General features: G+C 39.2%; 1 protein-coding gene across 1 annotated transcript; it reads left to right on the top strand.

Annotated features, from left to right (window-relative positions):
• Positions 1–290: 290 nt before the first annotated feature.
• oafa (OAF homolog a (Drosophila)) lies at positions 291–20,479 on the top strand. The gene is made up of 4 exons (XM_038299625.1): positions 291–977; positions 18,461–18,595; positions 19,411–19,591; positions 20,040–20,479. Exons 1-4 carry the CDS (start codon positions 756–758, stop codon positions 20,318–20,320), a joined length of 819 nt encoding a protein of 272 aa, XP_038155553.1. The 5' UTR covers positions 291–755; the 3' UTR covers positions 20,321–20,479.
• The last annotated feature ends 860 nt before the right edge of the window (positions 20,480–21,339 follow it).

Genomic DNA, 21,339 nt, shown 5'->3' with positions numbered 1-21,339 from the left:
ACTCTGTTTTTATTGTTGTTGATTTTTCCTCTCTAGTTGCATGTTAGAGTTTACCTTTCGTTTCTGCTTGCTTGGTAATAACAACAACGACAAAGCAGTGATTTGCCAGTAACAGTTGTTATCTCTGTTAGGGTATTATTAGTCTTGCAAACTCGCCAGAGTGCCAGAGATCACATGAGACCCTTTTTTAGGGGGGATGGGCAAGGTTTTCAGAGGTTCCTATGGCTTTAAGAGTTTATTACCAACACCTCTTTCCCTCACTCACACCGCATACGCAGAAAGTTTGGAGGGCTGGCGATCAGTGGGATACCCTACGGGCAGGAAGTGACGGCACTGCATTCAGAAGGAGGAGAGAAAAGCGAGAAAAGGTATCAAGTCAAAGCAAAGAAAGCCGGAGGAACGTGGGACCGTGTCAGTAGAGTTTGTGGGGGGAGTGGACTGCGCATGATCTCCACAGCACCGGAGCAGAGGATTTTTCAATGGAACAAAGTTATCAGCAGTGAGGAGCGCAGATTCTACTCAGCGGCTCTGAGATCCATGACTGTGTTTACACTTCTGGAAACTATCGGCGCACACGGCACCATATGGAGCAGTGACCCATAAACCTGCAGCTTTAAAAACATGGGGGAAAAAACTTAACGCTGAAGGAGGTGGAGGGGAGAAAAGTGTGGGAGACAGTTGGAGGATATGAACTCAGATCTTGAGATTTCGCCACAACTATTTGATCCGTCGGGTTCAGTTTTGCGTCTTTGGGGATGTTTGCCAGTTGCGCCTCTGTTGGAGCGCTGGTCCGTCTCTGCGCCCTGGCGCTGCTGCTCACCCTGGGATTGGGCTCAGAGCTGCGGGTTCGAGTCCGGCTCTCTGACGGGTTGGTGACCGAGGAGGTGTTGGAGGCGGACAGTGAGAGAGACTCGATATCGCTGGAGTTTAAACAAGGGGATGGGACCCTCATCACCTTTATGGCAGACTTTAAACAGGTGAGACTAGGTTCATATTTTATTATGTTAAAAAAAATCTCTTTGTTTAATCTTCTGGGTACCTAAATTCACATGGTATTTAATCAATGTAGGCTCTATTTAATGCATTGCAAATATTTTTTTCTTCCAGATAAATATCTTTAGTTTTAAGTTTTTATATTTCTATTATATCTACATAGACAGGGTCGCTCTATAGTTAGCATTATTCAAAAACTATTATATTTTACTAAATGTATGACCTTCCAAAGCAAAAGTTTAATTGAAACCCCTTTAAATTAGGTAGTTTAGTGTAGGCTTTACTGTGCATCTTTTTAGTTGAAGCACATGCATATCTAAAATATCTAATAGTATAGAGACAATTTACTGAGATGTCAGAGTGCACAAATCACAGATATACTCTAAATTTGCTGCATTGCCCCTCCTCCACCTGTTGCTGCGCACTGCCATAAGCTGGCCGACTGAACACTCCTTGACTTTACTTCTCTTTTACTGCATGAAAAGTGAAGGCATGCCACCCATGATCTTTATAAGGCTGTAAACAGCCTATAATTATAATAAAGCAATTTTTATGCATGAAACAAGTGGAACACTATGGCAATAGCCATACTGCTCCACTTGTGAAAGTAAAATCTGTTGGGCTCTTTTTGGCATCAAGACAATTATTTTTAATGCCACATGGCCAGACTGGACAGTGTAACAAAAATATAGATATTTATAAAAGGCTGTAACCAGTTTGTTCTGGAAAACAGGGTTTTATATCAGTCGGAAAATTAAATACATCACCTAAAATCAGAATTTTAATTAAAGTCGCAAGCTGTCTGATAGCCCTAAGCTTAGAAACAGATACTGTTACATACCACACTAAGCCCCTTTATTAGCCCTTATGACATCTTTTTCTTATCAGTTTATTAAACTGTTATTATAGTAGTTGTGAACTTGTTCTGTATGATGTGTTTGTCTGAACATATGAAAAAAGAAAACCTCTTTTCTATGTTGGTATGCCTCTCATATTGGCCCTCACAGAAGACAGAAAACCAGAAAGCAATTGTCTATTGTTCTTGAAATCCTAGACTCTTGTCCTTCTTTTTTCCCTGATTTTATTGAAATCTCCAATTGCTACAAACTGAAATATGAGCAAAATCATTTCCATGAAGCATGCATGATGGGCCACAAATTTAAGTTTTTACAGAACTTAGCCCCAAAGCATAAAACCCACCCCATGGAGAATTTACTGTAAAACCATGTCTAAGCTCTGGTAGAAAGGTTCATTCATCCCTTTCCATCAAAGCATATGTTTTAGTAGAACCCAGGACAGATGTTTCTTCCCAGATGTGGATGCCCACAGAAACCCCAGCAGCCAAAGGGACCAGTGTGGAGCAGATGTTAAGTGGCTACGTTTCCAATTCTGTTAAAAGTAGATGAGCTCATGTCCCATTTTTGCTAACGCTTCAGTTTTTTTTTACGGAAATAGTTTATTTGTTGACAATAAGCACTCAGAGATGCAAAAAAAAAAAAATCTGAATCTTGTTTGGAGAGCTTTAAAAAAGCCAGAAAGGCATGTGTCTGTGATGGCTGTTGTCACACAGAAGCTGACAGGCTGGCGAGATGTGCAAGGGGGGAGATTTACCAGGATTAAGTGGGCATGTCTGACCTTTTAGATCTGCACATCTGCTTTGCTAACCAAAACAGCTAATTTGGAACTGAAAGAGAATAGGCTGTCATGTCAAATTTTTGGTGATAAACTAACAGAGAGGGGGAGGTTATTTATCAATAAACCAGGAGCATTTCTGTGGGTGCTGCAAGGCTGTGTGCCATTGCCCATATTTCCGTCTGCATGTGGTTTTGTTTGAAGGAAGCCAATAAATCTTCTTAGATCACTTTGCTTTTCCGTTGGTTGATTTATCTGTTCCACTTGTAGAGTCCTCCTCCTCTCTTATCTCCCCCTTTTACACCACCACCTCCCCCCATCTATCCTCTTCGCTCTTCACTCTTGCATGTGGTTTCCATTCCATTCTTGTCCAGTATCTCAAAAGATTTATGGAAAGTCAGATGAGATGCCAACTCTAGCTTTCATAAATATACAGCAGGGATGAAAATTATCAGTACATTTTAACAAGAATGTCAAACAAAGGGTTTGTACAAAGCACTGAAAAAATAATGCAACCCTTTTTTGACATTTACCTAAATATATGTTGGTACTTTAAACATTTTTTTTTTTTTTATTATAGCAAGGTAGGACATACAACAATTTTGTTAAGTAACTAAATATGATCAAGGAGATACCAAAAAGGGTTGCATTGTTTCTTTCAGGGGGCTTTATCTCTTGTATGTGTTTTAGGGATTAAATTAACAGGTTCATTTAGTAATTAAGGTAAAATGAAATACCTTATTGACTGGATGGGTTAAAGAAGTAACACTTTAATCATTTACAAAATGAAGGCCTCATTCATTCTTGAGTTTTTGGTAAATTATTGGAAAAACATAGCCTGGCCAGCCAGACTGATGCGATGTATACACGGCTTATCTTCCTGGTAAAGAACTGTTAAAGCTGGATGTGAAAGGCCGGACTAACAGGATCTAAAGATGATAACTAAAGATGAAATAAAAACTCCAAGTGATGCGCTCTGTTTTTGTAATTCTGTAGTCCGTGAAAGATGTCAAGTCGTTCAAGAAACTCTCCAATGAATTATTTCTTCTAGCATATAAGAGCATTTAAGTCTTGGTCTGAATGCGTTTTTAATTTTCATCGCAACATTGCTTCTTTGCAGTCACCAGCTTGATGTTATGCTAGCAGAAAAGTGCTGCCGCATTATGGGTAATTCTGGCGCTTAGAATCATGCCTCGTAAAGTCCCGCCTCTTGCGCTGTGATTCGTCCAGCAGCCAGCATCATCCGGAATCAATGGCGGTTTACCAGACTGAATTAAATGTAATTGGCATTAGATGCTGGAGTACTCTTAGAATAGCTGAGATGTTGGGTCTGAAGTTTATCTGGGCAACAACGTCCTCCCATACATCAGCTTTACTGTAACTCCTGGAGAGCTGTTGGTTCTCAGGGCATCAGGACATATTGGAAGCATGATATGGTTTTGCCAGCTCATTTTTAGTCATGCTGAGTAAAGCTGAGCTGTATTTCCACTTAAAATCACATAGGAACTGTTACACAAGATCTTTCCATAGCCGATTGCTTTTAACTTAGTTTCTTGCAAAAAAGAGCTGTTGAAATTGGGTAGGCTCAAATGAAAAACTCCAAAGGTTTGTAAAATTCAGATGAAATACATCGGTAATATTTCTCAGCAGAAGGGAAATGTGGTTTTAATCTAAAAGCTTCCCTTCTGCCATTACAGATCTGCTTTTTTTCTTCTGCAGCTGACAGTATTCATGGCCTCTACACTGTATAAGACCTTAAGCTGAACATATACTGTGTCTTATGAATGAAAATAACAGACATGTCTTGCATATTTGATGATGTAAAACCAGATTGTGCTCATGGAACTCTACGTTCATAAGCAAGTAATGGGTTTGATCAATGCAGGAATGTAAGGAGCGGGAAAGACTGATGACTCATGGGTCTTTTCTACTGAAGTTATTCAAGTGTTAAAATTCTTTCTGTTTCTCTGAGCAAAGACTCGTACCAAAGGAGCAGCCAAAAAAATGATGCCATCTCAGCACCAGCTCTTTGATTTGCCAGTAGAGGTGCCAGTAGAAGTGTTTATTTAAATAATATTAGCAAGTAAAATGCTGTGAGTGTAATATTTAAAAAAAAAAAATGAAAGGTAGTGTCACTTTCCATTTGCATCACTTAAGGCAAACAAATTTAGATAAGTAAAATAATTAAATAATCAAAATTTTCTAATTTCCATACATTTTATTTTGATATCTTTTGTCGCACTTAATAAAGCGTTTAAATACAAATTTTTCTTGTTATCTGATATGATTAAATAATGCTAGGGCTTAACGATATGGCCAAAATATATATCACAATATATTTCTTTGTTTTGGTCAATACAATATAATTACAAAATCAAACAAAAAATAAAAGCCTCACAAATACTGCCGGAAATGTCCACAGCAAAATCCTTTACAATCCTTTACAAACTTAAATTTATGAAACCCCTCCAATATAACATTTTAGAAATATCTGCTTTAAAACACAAAACTCATAAATCTAAATCTGGACATCAGTCAAGGATAAAAGGTGTAAACATAGACTGTAATGTATATTAAAACCCTGGAAATATCATATCACATTTTGATCTCCTGAGTTATTGTCCACCCCTAATACATCCTGCTCTTGGTTCCAATCCCATTCATTGGGTTCTGGAAAACCAAAGAGGTCTTAAAGAAGTCGTAACAAACTTGCATGTACACAGAACAGGCTTTGAGAGTCAAAACGTGTCCTACTTGTCATCTGGAATGTATTGAAGTCAAGTGCATTTTTTTGATGCCCTCAATTTGCTTCAAGCAAATAGTGTGCAGACGTATCTGATGTAGATCGCTGGACTCTGGTGTACGATAGAATGTGCAAGTAAGAGAGTGGCTTTACATAACCTGCTGTGATGAGTGTTTTTAAGATGTTTTTAAGCGTGAATATACACTTGAAAACCGCATCCATGCAATCAGTTCATAGGATTATAATTGTACTTTTGAAAAGCCAGCCAGACCATCTGGGATTTGCCGCTGCTGATCGTTTTTGTTCGTTTGTTTGTTTTTTTGGGGGGGGTATTTGGTAAAAACTGCAAGTACCAGAATGTACAGCATATTTTGTTGGCAAGTTTTGACATTTTAAGCATTTGTTGGCATTCATTATGAACTATTTCACCACAATCCAGTAACAGAGTATTTTAGTGGAGTGATCTAAGCCATCTCATTTCACTTTGTATTTTGGTTTTATGCTGACACTACAGGAGCAGAGATCACGGCTTTGATGCAGTGAATGATTCCCAGGCAGCTTTGAATGCACTGAAACAATGTCCCACATTTGTCTGGTTTAGATTAATAAGGTCATAAAACAAAAAGACAAAAAACAGCCAACACAGCAACAAAGCAAAGCCAAACTTCTTGATCCATCTCCGCAGTATTGTAATATAATATGTTTAAAGAAAAGTAAAACGCAGTGATAAACATTGTGGAGTGGTTATTATAGGCACTGCATGTCCTGCACCGTCCCACGTAGTATTTTGCTGACCTCTTATGACACTATTTTCTTTTGGGTTGGACGCAAAATGTTGTTTGGTGGGTTCGGTGCTTAACAGTTGTTGGGTTAGTCCAAAATTCAGAAAAAGACTACTGTATATCACACATATTTTTTCCTGGAGATTGAAACCACATTAACTGGTGTTTTGTAGGAATGACCTTTTGCAGTGACGATGGGTCCGTGTATCAACATATGACTAGAGACCACTTAACAGCATCTCACATTATAATGTTAAACGGGCCAGGATTTTGTCAACAATGGCTCTGTGGTGACGGGGCTTGAGTTGTTAGACTAATTTGCAATTCATTCAGAAATCAAGGCTTGTGTATCAGTTCAACCTAATTCTCCCAGGTCATTTCTCTGTGATGTGCCTTTGGAACAGTTTCAAAGGACAGAGCTACACTAAACAAAGAGTTTCCTGCTAAAATGAATTGGAGATCCTTCACACACCCTCATGACAAACGGAACATTACGGGTGGAAAGGCAGGTTTGTTAGCTTTCAGTGCTCTGTAATACACACGTTTGCTGTATGCTCATTCCTTATTTGTAGATGCGTGTCATTGAGTTTGGACTTTGACCTTTACCAAACAGCCCATCTTATGTTTGAGGATTCATCTGGGGAATCCATCCATACCCTGAATTTTGCCTAAAAAGAAAGCCTAACTGTGTTTTTTTCTGTATACATTAGTTGCAGGTTAATACATTTTTGCCACACCTTGCCTCTTGTTTAAACCTGAAACACTGTCTCACTTTGTCACTTGCACAAACTTGTAAGTCCTTCCCAGTAACTGTCACCCGTTCAAGGAAGCATTTCTGACCCAAATATACAGTAGTGCAATGGAAAGTTTCCCACACTCCTGTTGCATAAAGTGACGTTGAATCATCAGTGAGTGACTAAAACGTCATCCAAAGGTAATTTGGTATTATCTATGTGCAAGGCATTAAAAAGCATGTCAAACATTTCTGCTTGAGATGTCACAACCTTTTTGTACAGTTGATGATTTAGTGTAGGTGCTTTTTTAGGGTTAGTCATTGCAAAATTGTCTTTCAATCATTGAACTAGACTTTTGTTAATTAAGGTATGGTATTTGAAGGTGTCAGTCCCTTTAACATACAGAATAAAAGAAATGAAATGAAGCAAAGCTTTTACTGAAAGGGTGTTTTAAAGTTTTCTATTAGTAGCCTACAAAACACCCCCATTAAACTCAGACATTACTGGAACCTTTAGAGAGCGTCACCTAAAGGTTCCTTGATGTTCACTGAGGATTATTACTCTAATATTTAGAGAACATTCCTGAAAGCTTCCCTGGAGGTTTGTTTTAATGCTGACATTATGGACTGATTGTAGCTTTGTTCCCTTAAGAGTACATAAAGTTTCCACTGTGTAACTTTTAGATGAGATGTTACAAAATCTGTAACCTTTAAAGAAAAAAAAATCTGACTGTTTATGAGGTAATTTTTCATAAAGGATCAAGGTTGTGTTGTGGCCTTCTCCTCTCAAGGCCCTCTTACCCCAGCTGGTGTCTATATCCTGTGTTCCCCTCCCACGAACAGGACAGATGTTCATTAACAAAGCTGGGAAGGATGGGGAACAATCTTGCTTCTCTATATCATAGAGACCAGCACAGGATGATATTCCAGATTTGTTCTTAACGATGATATGGATTGCTCAGCTTACCTATGAGGACAAAGCGAGCAACTGTTGATAGTAAAGGACAAAGCAGTAGTGCCAAAACCTCAGATTCATACAAACAAACACAAAACATTACATTTGTTGAATAAAAGATGCCTCCATTTTTGGTGCTTGCTGAGATTAATGGGTCACTAAATGCCTTTTATTTATCAAAAAGTTACAAAAATAAAATTTATTTCAGCAGTAAAATAGATAAAACTAACTATATTAATGAATATCTTAAGTAATTTTAGTTCCAATGCTTCTTTAGTATAGCAAGATCAATTTTTGGGTTTTTATTTGATATTTGTTTTATAATTAACTCCAATTATCTTTTAACGTGATATAAATGTTTTCCTGAAACATGATATGAACGATTTAGACTGCTGTTAAGAGGTCAAACGTAACTGCTGCTATCCCTATTGTATATTCCTTATCTATCTGCCTCATTTCCTTCCCTGTTTGCACTCGCTGTTTGGCTTCCTCTAATTTCCTGAATGCAAAAGTCTCCATAAACTGTTGGTCGCCTGTTTAATTGCATCCAGACTGTGTGCAAATGAATATGCAGTTCCCTCGAGGAGGTCTGTAGTGAGTTTGTAAAGCTTGTGTGTCCTAAAAACAGAAGTCTGACGCCAGTGATGACTGTCTTTCTTGGGTCCTGTTAACAGCACAGCAAAATTCCTTTCAGGAGAATAGCCAAAGGGTACGCCTTTCTTTCCACGGCCTCCGGTGTTTTGATTGTCCATTCACTGACTCTGTTTACTAATTGGTTAGTTCTTTTGGCAGCCAGGTGTGACCAGCCCTAAATGTGACTCCACATTCCTTCCTTTGGAGCATCTGTAATTAACTTCAACTCAAGCATTTCTTAGCTCAGTGGCTTTTCTCTTCTCCTTTTGTCCGCCCTCATCTCCGACTGTCTCCCAAACTGATCTTTAATCCTTGGCCACACCTGTGCACTTTGACTGGCTCCTCTCTTAATCCAAGGCAGAGACCAACTAACAAGATAAATCTGTGTGTTTTTTTTTTTTTTTTTTTTTTTGTTTCTTTTTCAAATAAAAGGGACATTTAGAGCTGTTGAGACCAATTTAGAACTAAAAAGTTCACAGATCAAATCATCTATTGGATTTTTTAAAAGTGTTAAACACAATCAATGTTTTTTGTGAAAACAGAAGTAAAATCTAGCAAAGCCTGATTGTCAATGAAAGAAGCAGAGTTAAAATGGCTTCACAGACCCACATTGATCTGAAATGACACATTAATGCGTGGCTGACCCGCAGTACTTCTCCGCTGCCCTTATCAACACACAGGGGTGTTAGAAGGGATTTAAAACAGGAAGAAAACCCTCTGCAGGGGCGGACATTGGTACGCTGTTTGTGCCCACATGTGAATAACGATCCTAACGCACAAGGGCGATCTTGTGTTTTGTTGTTTGGCAACTCAAAAAGATATGCACACATTTTTTGCATTTTTATTACTTCAGATGATTGGGTTGACTAGATGGTTTGCAGTGAAATCTCACTGTAAATGAAACCCTTTCAGTGTGTGAATGGGCTTTTGTGGAACTCTTAAATAAACTGGCCCAGTGAAGGTAGCTACCATTAAATCTCTCTCTCTCTCTCTCTCTCTCTCTCTCTCTCTCTCTCTCTCTCTCTCTCTCTCTCTCTCTCTCTCCGCCCCCCCAACTCTCCTGTGGAACAGGTCTTAGTGTGTCCCACTTGTCAGGGTGCCTAAATACAGAATGTGTTTGGCTGGCATCCAGCGGTAGTTTGTCTGCAAATGCAAGTCCTGGTATAAGCGAGCAAAGTTACAAAATCTGTACTTATGTGGATTATTTATAACTGTGCTGACAGTTATGCTTCACCAGTTGGGGAAAAGAACTGTAGCTGTGCCATCCTCTTGATTATGGCATTCGCTTTCTTTTAAAGAAAAGGCAATTTTTTTTTTTATATTCTTAATGTCCATACCTGGTGATTTTCTCTAAACTGTTTCTGCAAGCCTTTAATTTTTTTTTTCGGTTGGTGAAATTGCAGTAATTGATGGGTGTGTCTTTTACCCAATATAGGGCATATTGTAAATGCCTGTTGTGTGCTCTACATTTTCCAGTTAATGATTCCTTTATTTAGAACTACATCCACCAATGCGAGACCCTTAATATTTGGAGGTTTACTGCAACAAGATAGGATTTGTCCTATTAATGTGCTCCAAGAAGCATGACTCTGACCTTAATCTTAAGTTTTTTTTACACAATCTCTGGATATTCTTCGGAAAAACTCCCCGCAGTTTGGTCTGGTTTTCTTTTATGGGTTTTCTGTTCACATGTGTACTGCACAGCTGAAGTGAAATATAAAGGGGGCGGGGATTCAGAGACAGAGCATCTGTCTACAGCATACAGAAGGAAGAATGTAACTCAACTACGGAAAATTTCTGTCTTTCTTTACAACAAATATGTTGAGGATAGAATGCAGTACTTCTGTTTATGTTGATATTGGTGCCATGTGGATGAAATCAAATCCAAAATGTAAGGACTGAGTAAGAACAGCACGTTGACTCATTTTGAGCATTGCACTCATTATAGATGTTGCAGATTATATTATACCATGCTTGCACAATTTTTAATCATGCAAAACTTAAATCGGCGCCCAAATAATACACACGTTTATTTGTGGAATATTTAATGATTTGTGAAAACCGAAGCATGGCTACCTACACTTTTACTTTATTTTGTTTGCTCTGGGTTCAAATCCCGGCCCAGGGACTTCATGGAGTTTTCTCCCTGGGCATGCGTGGGTTCTCTCCGGGTACTCGTACTCGTACTCGTCGTCTCCCGCTTTATCCGGAACCGGGTCGCGGGGGCAGCAGACTAAGCAGAGACTCCCAGACTTCCCTCTCCGCAGACACCTCCTCCAGCTCTGCTGGGGGAAGCCCTAGGCGCTCCCAGGCCAGCCGAGAGACGTAGTCTCTCCAGCGTGTCCTGGGCCGTCCCCTGGGCCTCCTCCCAGTGGGACGTGCCTGGAACACCTCCCGAGGGAGGCGTCCAGGGGGCATCAGAAGAAGATGTCCGAGCCACCTCAACTGACTCCTCTCGATGTGGAGGAGAACCGGCTCTACACTGAGCCTCTCCCGAATGACCGAGCTCCTCACCCTATCTCTAAGGGAGAGCCCAGCCACCCTGCGGAGGAAGCTCATTTCAGCCGGGTACTCCCACTCTAAATTGTCCTTAGGTGTGAGTGTGTGTGTGTGTGAATGGTTGTTTGTCCTGTGTGTCTCTGTGTTGCCCTGCAATGGACTGGCGACTGGCGACCTGTCCAGGGTGTACCCTGCCTCTTGCCCAGATAGGCAGTCTGGATAGATAGGCACCAGCACCCCTCGCGACCCCAATTGGGACAAGCGTGTAAGATAATGGATGGATAGCTATAAGTGGTAAAAACTGTGTGCTAATTTCATCCTAGATGCACAGATCAGAGCTTGGTGGAAGATTTAGATTAATTTAGATTTTACCTAAAAAAAAAAACACAGTTTCAGTTTCTCTTTAATAGGGCTGCAACTAAAGATTACTTTGCAAATCGATTAATCTGTGGATTACTTTTTCGATGAATCGATAAATAATTGGGCAGCCAAACTTTCCTTAAAAAGAAACAAAAAAACATTTTTAATGAAATTATTCCACTTGAGGAGTTCTGGATAGAGCATATTGACAGACAAAAAGTTTTTTTCTATCTTAAAAGCAAGATGTTTTTATATATTTTTAAATAGTTTTGATGTAATAACTGTTCTAATTGGGTTGCTCCATCATCTAAAGGCATATTTGAAGTCTCTATACTCCAGCTAACAATTATTCAATTACTAAATTAGTTGATGATTATTTCAATAATCAATTAATAGAAATTAATCAGATTAATTGTTTCAGCCGTACTCTTTAAGATCATTTTTTGATTGCATTCAGAGTGTATATTTTTCTTTCCTGTGGTAATATGCAAGAGTAGTAACTATGAAGTTCAGCTGAATTTGTAAATTGCTTCACTGTTGTATATGTAATAACTTAGAATTGAGCAGATGAGTCCAAGTCATTGTGGGTCAAAGGTAAGCCTCAGGTCAAGTCCACCAAGGCGAGATTATTATCTAAACAGAATTCAAGGGAAAAAGCTTTACAGACCCTACAACCTTAAATAATTCATCAGTATCTTAAATACTAGAAAATCAGCCAAGAGTTTGAATGAACAGACTGAGTTAAGACTGTTAATTAAAAACTTTGTTCCTAGATTACATCAAATGTTCCAATAGTTACTTTATTAGCAGTGGTTAAGAGATACGCTCGAAAAGAAAGAAAATAACATATAGGTTCTGCTATTACATTGTTTTCACAACAGATTTATATATTTTTAATGAAAATATTCAGTGCATTTAATAAATCAAACTAATTTTGTATAAAATTTGAGACATTTGAATATTAAAAAAATCTGGCTCTGCAATTATAGATAATGTTTGGTTTTTGGGTAGTTCTTATCAGCTTTGCCTAACTCTAGAGTTTTATTAGTGGTTATTTAGAGTAACCTTTGTCATTTCCCCATCCCATTTTTACTAGCATGTTGTTGTTATGCTTTTTTGTTACACTGGCAGCAGGGTGTACAAAGTTGTAAAAACTGCTGCCATGCACCAGTAAATAACACCAGTAAATAAGTACATAGGTTGTATTCCTTTCTTCTGTTCAACATGTTTATGTTAATAATGTAACTTTATTGATCTCATACTGTAGAAATTTACCTCTGAATTTAACCCATCCCCTTAGGGAGCAGTGGGCTGCCATCGTTGGGCACCTGTGGAGCAGTGTGTGTTCAAGAGTCTTGTTCAGAGACCCAGAGTGGCAGTCTGTGGGAGTGGGGCTTGAACTCAGAACCTCAGAATTCCAAGCTCTATGAGCAGCTCTAATGATGACTGTAGTAGACGTTAATATTTCCTCCTGACCAATATTTTGTAAATCGGCACTATGCATACATTTTTTTCTAGTTTGAATAGTGTTTATTTATTTATGTCCAAAATGACTTTATTAAGGAACTCTGATTATCAGTTAACTACAGTGTGTCAGCTGAATGTAAAGGTAATTTGTATATAACAACCGTATTCACTGTGTGATTTTAGGCCTTCGCAGATCAAAGAAAACATCCCACTTGCAACTTGAGCCAGATGAATGGGTCCGCCCCTTAGGAATAGGGTCGTTATGGTTCTTTGTTGGACTGCAATGCCCCGTACCTGTCTATTTCTCTGAAAGGGGGTCGTTAGATGGAATTGTTGGCCTGGCTGAACAGACAAGATGTGCTGTTCCCCTGTAATGGGGTGGGGGTTGTGATGATAGTGGGAAGGAATCAACTCTATCGCTGCTTTGTAGGTTTTTGAGTGCTGAAATCTGAGTCCACCCCCTCTGTTTAAGGTTGGTTTTTCTTCTCTTTCTTAACGTAGATCCTTCACACACCTCTCAAACCACCTATTTTCTTTGTCCAAAATGTGAACATTCTGGTCCACAAAAGAATGTCCTTTGTCCATAAGGTGTAGATGTACTGTGGTGTAGTCTTGTCCCGAGGAGGTCGCTTATCTGTGTTGGACCGTGAATCTGTATTTTAAAGATGTTTTCTGACTGTTTCCGCTACCTCTGATATAGGTATGCACATTAAAAGAGAAGTAACATCAACAGGCACCAGGGTTTCTCCTGGCGCCATCTTTAAATGTTTGACTTTGTTTGCAAGGGGCCTGAGTTCTGAGGTCTTTAACACGTACGGTTCAACTCTGGTAGTTTAAGTCACTGAACATGATGCTTCTGCTCAATCGCAGTGTTTCATCTGTAAATGATCCTAGTGGGACAGTTCCCACCCCCTCCATAGCACCAAACACCTCCTGTGTTTGCCATCTCTCTAAATAGTGCCAGAATACACCAGGATCTCTTATTTCTGTCTGCTCCTTTATATTCGGCTCTCTGCTTGTCCTGCTTGCTCATTGTTACTCCATTGTTTTTCTCGTCACTTTCAATTGATCTTTAGTGACTTGTATTACTGTGGGCTGGGCTTCGGCAACTGAGCTTCTCATGGAGTATGAATACTCTTTAGCAGAATGACACTTTTTCTTGAACTTGCAACCTCATTTAGCACTTTGAGATTTGAAGTCAAATGTAAAGTGCGTTATAAATAAAATTCATTATTATTATTTTTATTATTATGATGAATACGAATAAAAAGTCATGGTTCTTGTGGACTGTGCAGCAGCCTTTAGTCCCAAGGCCCCAAAACACGTCTGTTAGATTAATTTATCTCTATAAATGGTCCCTAGGTATGCGTGTGTACAAGCTTCATTGTAATGCTGTGTCTCTGTGTTGCTGTATGATGGATGGATGCACATTATGCTATCTATTGTTCTGATTACTGGACATATTTATACCATGTTGAATGTACAAATAAGCTTAGATGTAAATAAATGTAGGCATGTTTTTCTAATATTAAGTAGTTATTAATAAACAGTAAATGTAGAATAACTAAGAGACTGCACAATCAAAAAAACAACAAAGTAGGTGAAACATTCCATTCCTGTGTGTGTGTATATATATATATATATATATATATATATATATATATATATATATATATATATATATATATATATATATATATATATATATATACTAGTCCTTAAGAATGAATGCATATTTACTCATATTATTATTTGTATTGCTGCAAATTATTTAAAAAAAGCTCATAAAGTCTTTACAAGGACTAAAATAAATTAAGTGTCCGTGTCCGTTCAGATATAAAAACAACTGGTTTTCTACTCTTTGGAAATTTAGCAGCTGTCTTGAATGTTTTTCCGCTTGCGATAATTCTCACTCTTCATAGAATTATGGACATCACTCTGCCTGTAAATGACCTATTCATGCAAAGCAGCAATAGCTTCAGTAACATCATTAATAATGCCTTTTCTCTGCCTTGAGTGTTCCAGAGCAGCAAAGTGCCAAAACATCTGTTTTCATTGAGGCAGCAACGCTGCCCGATGATAATTAAATTGACACATATGTTAAACCACACATGCTTCCTGCCGAATCCTATACAGTGCTTTCACACCAAACCTTCGGAACACTTTTTACAGTATCTGGACTGGATCCCGATGGCATGAACCCATCCTGGAGCTTGGAACGAAGCAGAGAGCTGTACATGGGCACAGTTACAACTGCTGGTCTCAGCACAGCTTATCTGAGGACTTGCATTGTGAACATGTGCTGGGTCCCAGTTTACAAAAAGCAGAAAGAGAAGATGTTATGTAAGAAGCATTAGGAGGACACCAGGAGAATATAGGTTATGGAACAAAGTGTACAAACAAGTATTTGATCAGAAGGGATGGATTATTTGACTTTGGTCCCTGACATTCTATGACACAGTGTTTTTTTAAGTTGTTCTTTTTACTTTTAATTCTCGATTTGTGCAATACTGCCCCCAAATCAATCAATGCAATTACCCAATGATTGGCACAGACTATAAATGTGAAAGCCATCTGAGCCGACTGAAAGTGTGGATTTCTTCACGTTTATGTAAATGTAAATCCCTTTACTGTCCCACAATTGGGAAATTCGTTCTCTGCATTTTGACCCATCCCCTTGGGGAGCAGTGAGCTGCCATTGTGTGGGGCCCGGGGAGCAATCAGGGGTTAACGGTTTTGATCAGGGGAGTGGAGACTGTGGTATTCAAACCGGGTACTTATAACCATGTCAGAGCACAAATGCACTGCTCTAACCACTAGGCTAAGACAATAATCGCTGGACCACACTATATGTTGCCAACTTAGCCCCCGTCCAGACAACGTTTGATTTGGATATATTCAGCAAACTTCTTGATCGGATAGGGAGTCTCGTCTACAAGAAGCGCCCTCTAAACTTATTATATTTAAACCTTGTTTCCAGAGTGTATAAGTTTAGAACATCCCCATCACCCCATTCACATAACTGACTACACAATAAAGTCTCACTCCCAACTCGTCACATATTGACAATTGGTCAAGTCCCCTGCGCATCTGATACTGATGCGACAGGGATACCCCTCTCGTCAGTAACTGAGGTGTAGGGTTCATGACATTCTTACCCAGTCCCAAATAAAGCTGAATAAAGTATGAATACCGGACTCGTCTACGAGGCAGATGAAATCTTATATCAGAATTCAACATGTTAGACTCTTACCTTAGTGTGTGGCTCCACTTATACACAGGAAATAAGAGTCAATGTGCTGTTTTCCTTTTTTTTACTTTGTCAAAATATAGATTATACTGGGTCAGTTTATTGACAGATGAAGTAAATAGACTTAGTTGTAAAGGAGTGAAGCAAAACCTTTCGTGAAACTACACACAATCATCTCTGTTTGGCTTTTATGGACTATGCAATTCCTCATTCCATCTACTGTACTTTCCATAAGGCACTCAGGTGTAGCAGTTGTGTTTTGTCTCTACCTTGAACTCCAGTGTAAAGCCGGGCATACACTGTGTGATATTTTCAATCATTGTTCTCAGCTACAGCTCAAACTGTAAGACGAAACTGCAGGGTTTAAAAGTTCACAGCTCACAATGTATGTTCTTAGTGTGCTGCCTGATGCTCTGATTCCATCTACCTGCTCACACTGTACGTCCAAAAACCACATGTCAGACTTGGCGCTGAGAGATGGCGCTGGTTGGATTCCTGGGAGAAGAAGAAGAGGAACTCCCCTGTTTGCACATGCGCAGTGCTCGAGGTTCTGGTAAATCGGCTTGTAGCTCTGCTTCAACAGTTAGATTTACCCACGAACACCTCGCCAACAGAATTTCGAACATGTTTGATTCTCTCATTACGTTACAATTCCTGATCGGGAGGTGATCGTGAGGCTAATTGCCCCTCGTTACAGCCTGTATACTACACAACGCAGGACGCAGGAGGAGGCTAAAACTCGGCCCGATCTAAAAAATTCTCAGACAGCTGGAGAATCGCCCCGAAAAGGGCAAAAAAATCATACAGTGTATGCCCGACTTAAATCAATTACTTGTTTCAGATGTCATCCTTCTACACTGAGAGGTTGTTTTCTTATTCTCAGAGGAGATTTTGATGTGAATGATCAATGAAAGGTTTTGCCAAAGTCAGCACCATTGTTCCTTTGCACAAGTAGGCAATCATTAATCAGGACACAGAACATCAAAGTGTAGTAGGAACTCTCATACACTAGACTTAAAGCATGAAGTCTATTTTACAGACGTTTCTTTGGTGAAACTGCCTTGCTTCTCTGTAATTACCCAGAAAACCCTGGGGCAAATACACAACCGTTTCTCCCTCTTCCTACTCAAACAGTGGGGCTCTGCTGCACCAAGTCTCTGCAATATGGGAGGTCTCTAACTCATGTCTTCTGTGTTCCTCACATGTATTTTAACTTGCTCTTCCCCAGTGTGAGCATTGTACACTCTCTTCCTTATATCACACTGTGATATATGCGTGGCTCCTCCAGTCTTGACATCCTCTTTAATCATTCAAGCTTTTGTCTTATTATTATCTCCGCATGGAAAGAGCTGAGGTTTCTAATTTTCTGTCTGTGTTACTGCAGTTTTTCGACCGTCTCTGGGCCAGCACACAGAGATGTAATCAATATTTGCTTGGTAGGTTTTCTTTTCCAAAGGGCAGAAGGTATCACATGAACACTTGTGTAATACTCCCGCTTGTACTGTAAGCCTGCCAGGAGTTCCGTTCACTGGCAAAATTGGTCCTCAGAATGAGGAACTGGTGGTCGTGCAAAGGTTTTTGTCAAAACTTGCTCAGACTTTTAAGAGGGGATGAATTGCTGTTGTTGAAATTGGTTACTCAACAGGAAGGAAAGACCAAAGAGCTTAAGGAAAGTGCTGCAGGGTCATCTATGCACTGTTTATCTATTCCATAGTTCCTCTGAAAGCCTTGAGAGTGCTACTCTGCAGCAGCCTGTTTGTTTCAGAGGGGTGTGTGAAAAGTGGAGGAGGGGTGTTTGGGGCTGTGCTTTGGAGCCCCACAGGGTGGGGGTCTGATGAATAGAAGGACAGGTCTGCTGCTCTGCTCTCTCTGCTATTTGAGCTTCCCATCATGCTTTGGATAACTCTTTATAGTCTTGGGTTTGGTGCCAAATCTGTCTTAGATGTGCCAAAATAAACGTTGTTTATTTTTTTAAACAGTTTGATCTTTCTCTATCTGCACTTTTTTTTTTTTTACAGATCCAGCCCTGTATAAAACAACATATAAAACGGCCTGTTTTAAACCTTGTGAGCTTAATTTGACACTGCAAATAACCAGAGCTGCTTCATAGCAACACTTGGCAGGCCTACAGACGATAAAAATATCAACAGGCTTTATTGGCACTATAAACGCAAACCCCTTTTTATTCTTTTTATTTTAGCCAGACAGTTGTTTGAACATCTTGGATCTCAACATGTTGAATTACTTTGATTCAACATGTTGAATTACTTTGAATTACTGGAAAAGCCCTGCAGTGGAAAGAAAAATAATTAGCTGTATGGGCTGCATCTATTAGCAATAATTTATTGCAATCCGCCTCACTGTCCTTCATGAGCCGTCTGTTTATTTGTTCATCCTCCCTGGCCTCTTGCAGGAAGTGAAGATATTCCGAGCGCTGATCCTGGGCGAGCTAGAGAGAGGGCAGAACCAGTACCAGGCGCTGTGCTTCATCTCTCGCCTCAACCGCAATGAGATCATCCCCAGTGAGTCCATGGCCCGTCTCAGACAGGTATGACAAAATGGATGAAGTCACTTTCTGACTCTGTTCACATGTAGTAAAAATTAACATATCACTTATTTATTAAATATACCTATAGAAGTGGATTATTCTCTTACTACATCTTTTACAAAGGAAATATTTAGTTTTTCTTGAAACTAAATTGAACGTAATTTACATTAAGTTACGTCAGAAAAAGTTCCTACTGGTTTATACCAAAATTGTGTCTGGATAGAAACAAAGACGTTTAAAAATTACTAAAACATTTTTAGACACTTTGTTAACAGTGACCTGATGACCCAATGTATTGTAGTATCTTGTGAGGTAAATGTATTGTTAGACCCCTGGTTGATTTTGAGTTCTTAAGTTCTACTTCTGGGGTAAATACACCCTTCCAAGGCAGTCTGAAAACGTAGGGAATCTGATTTCACCATACGGGGTCCCAAAAGGTAAATGAGAATATGGAAAAAATGTTGTGTCCAGGTTGTATTATGCCTCATTGTCTGACTGCTTTCCTTCCTTTCTATCTTGGTAATCTGTTGTGCTACCTTTCTCTCTTTCCTCCCCTTGGTCCTTTCCTTATCTTATAACTTTTCTTTTTAATTTCTTAAAATTCCCTTCCTTCCTTCCTTCCTTCCTTCCTTCCTTCCTTCCTTCCTTCCTTCCTTCCTTCCTTCCTTCCTTCCTTCCTTCCTGTTTTTATATTGCATTGTTATAAACACATTTGCATTAAATCAGAAGAAACCTTGAGTATTACTGTTAATTAAAAATCAATGAAGTATACATTTTTTTTGTTTCTTTATGCTCCTGTTTTTTAATGCTCCCAGAAAAATCCTCATGTCATTCGCCTGGCAGAGGAGCGAAAAGGCCTGGAGCAGCTGACGATGAGCGCCTCAGTGAACCTCAGCCGAGCCTTGCAACTCAGCTCCCACATCCACAACATGTGCAGTGAAGCCCATGAGGCCATTTACACCAGGGAGACAGATGTGAAATACTGGTCTGAGAAAGGTATTGGATCTTTCAATAATACATGAATTAGTCCCCTTTAATTTGTTTCTTTCTGAATTATTTCAGGATTTTTTATATATATATTTTGAATTTGCCTCGGATTTTAGATGAGAAATTGGTTTTTAACAGCAATGGAAACTACTTGTCAAAGCTGTAGAGAATCATTTTGACAGCACCTTCTTTCATTGACAGCTTTGAAAGAAAGCCCCCTTGATGGTCATGGTTCAACAAGCGCCATCATTTTCAGAGGGAATCACACAAGCGTCTCTTTAACATGACAAAGCTCCCCTCTTACCCCACCATCTGCCCTCTTTTTTTACCCACTTTGTTTGCCCTCTCCAGCTCAATACAGTAATCTGAGGGAAAACACAAGGGAATAGCTTCACACTTTCTGATGGCATGCTTTTGCTTTACTCATGTTGACAAGACTTGCTTTTTTTTGTTGCAGGGGTAGACGGCTCAATATTTGAGGTCCTGCCTCAGACAACAGAGACACCCAGCTTTCAGGCCTGTCATTCTACTAAAGACTTGTGGCAGCCATGTCTCTGCACGTATGGCCTGCGACTGGAGTGGTACCCATGTATGCTGAAGTACTGCCGCAGTCGGGATGGCACAGGCAAAGGCAGCAGCTACAAATGTGGCATCAGGAGTTGCAGCAAGGGCTACCATTTTACCTACTACGTTCCCCAGAAACAGCTCTGTCTGTGGGACGAAGAGATGATAAATTAATCTTTTATAACAGAAAGGAGATCTATTCAAGTTCCAACCTCTGTTGATAAAGGAAGGACATTTGCCTGAACTCTCACAACGACACATTAAAATGATCCTCATCATTACCTTGCCAAAAAAAACTTACACTTGAGTGCCTATTAAAGAAGAATTATTTGGGAAAAAGACACAAGACAACAGGAGTGACCTCTCACACAGGCTCAATGTGCACAAAGCCGATCGATGTATTCGTAGGGAATGAAAAACCAGCTGAGGAACAAACAAGTCCCACGCTTTTAAAAGGATCATAACGATGGTGGAATTTTTTTTTTTTGCTATAAAGTTCTGTGAAAATAAACATTTATGGCCAGTTTAAGCTCATGTTTAAGCTCCTGTTTACATCACGTAATCAGGTTCACAAAGACCAGCAGTGGCTTCAATCATCTAGGCCTATTGTATTATCTTGTTAAAATGCTCTAAATGTTTGTGTTTTCTTTACACTTTTTCTTGCATTGCATTGAACAAGCTCTTACATCTTACACCTATCTAAACAACAGATCCTCCAGAAAAAAATATTTTTCTTAGATACTTCTAACTCCTTGAATACTCTTTATGCAGATATAAAATGTCTTTCTTTCCAGCATGTCTTTGCTCTACCGCCTTTCTTCCTTTCTTTCCACCCCATTCCTGCAGGTATACTTCTAAAAAAAGTTCTAAATAACCTCAATATGACAAAAGTAAAACTTTTAATTTTTTTCTCCTAAAAACCAAACTCATTAGTTTGTTTTGGTAATCTTTACTGCCATCTTCTGGTAGATTCAGGTATAGGTTCCACAATCAATCGTTTTTAGTTCTTTGTTTGTAATTGTTGTTTATTTTGTTTTGTGTTTTTAATGCCACCACTTAAATATTTTATTTATACATTTAAATCTTTGGTCATTACATGCATAATTCAAGAATGCTTGAACTCATGGGACCAACTTAAGCTATGTCCATCTGTGATGTCCACAGCAGTATGTTGAACTAAGGTTTTATATTGT

Source organism: Cyprinodon tularosa, unplaced genomic scaffold (genome assembly GCF_016077235.1).
Source record: "Cyprinodon tularosa strain WSP-4 unplaced genomic scaffold, ASM1607723v1 ctg431, whole genome shotgun sequence".
Lineage (NCBI taxonomy): Eukaryota > Metazoa > Chordata > Actinopteri > Cyprinodontiformes > Cyprinodontidae > Cyprinodon > Cyprinodon tularosa.
This window is presented reverse-complemented; position numbering and strand designations above follow the sequence as displayed.

What these genes read in the sequence shown, in the direction of transcription:
- oafa (XM_038299625.1), top strand. Translation starts at nt 756, where the DNA reads ATGTTTGCCAGTTGCGCCTCTGTTGGAGCGCTGGTCCGTCTCTGCGCC. An exon ending in CCATGGCCCGTCTCAGACAG is followed by an intron (nt 18,596 to 19,410) that starts GTATGACAAAAT and finishes TAATGCTCCCAG; the next exon opens with AAAAATCCTCATGTCATTCG. An exon ending in GAAATACTGGTCTGAGAAAG is followed by an intron (nt 19,592 to 20,039) that starts GTATTGGATCTT and finishes TTTTTGTTGCAG; the next exon opens with GGGTAGACGGCTCAATATTT.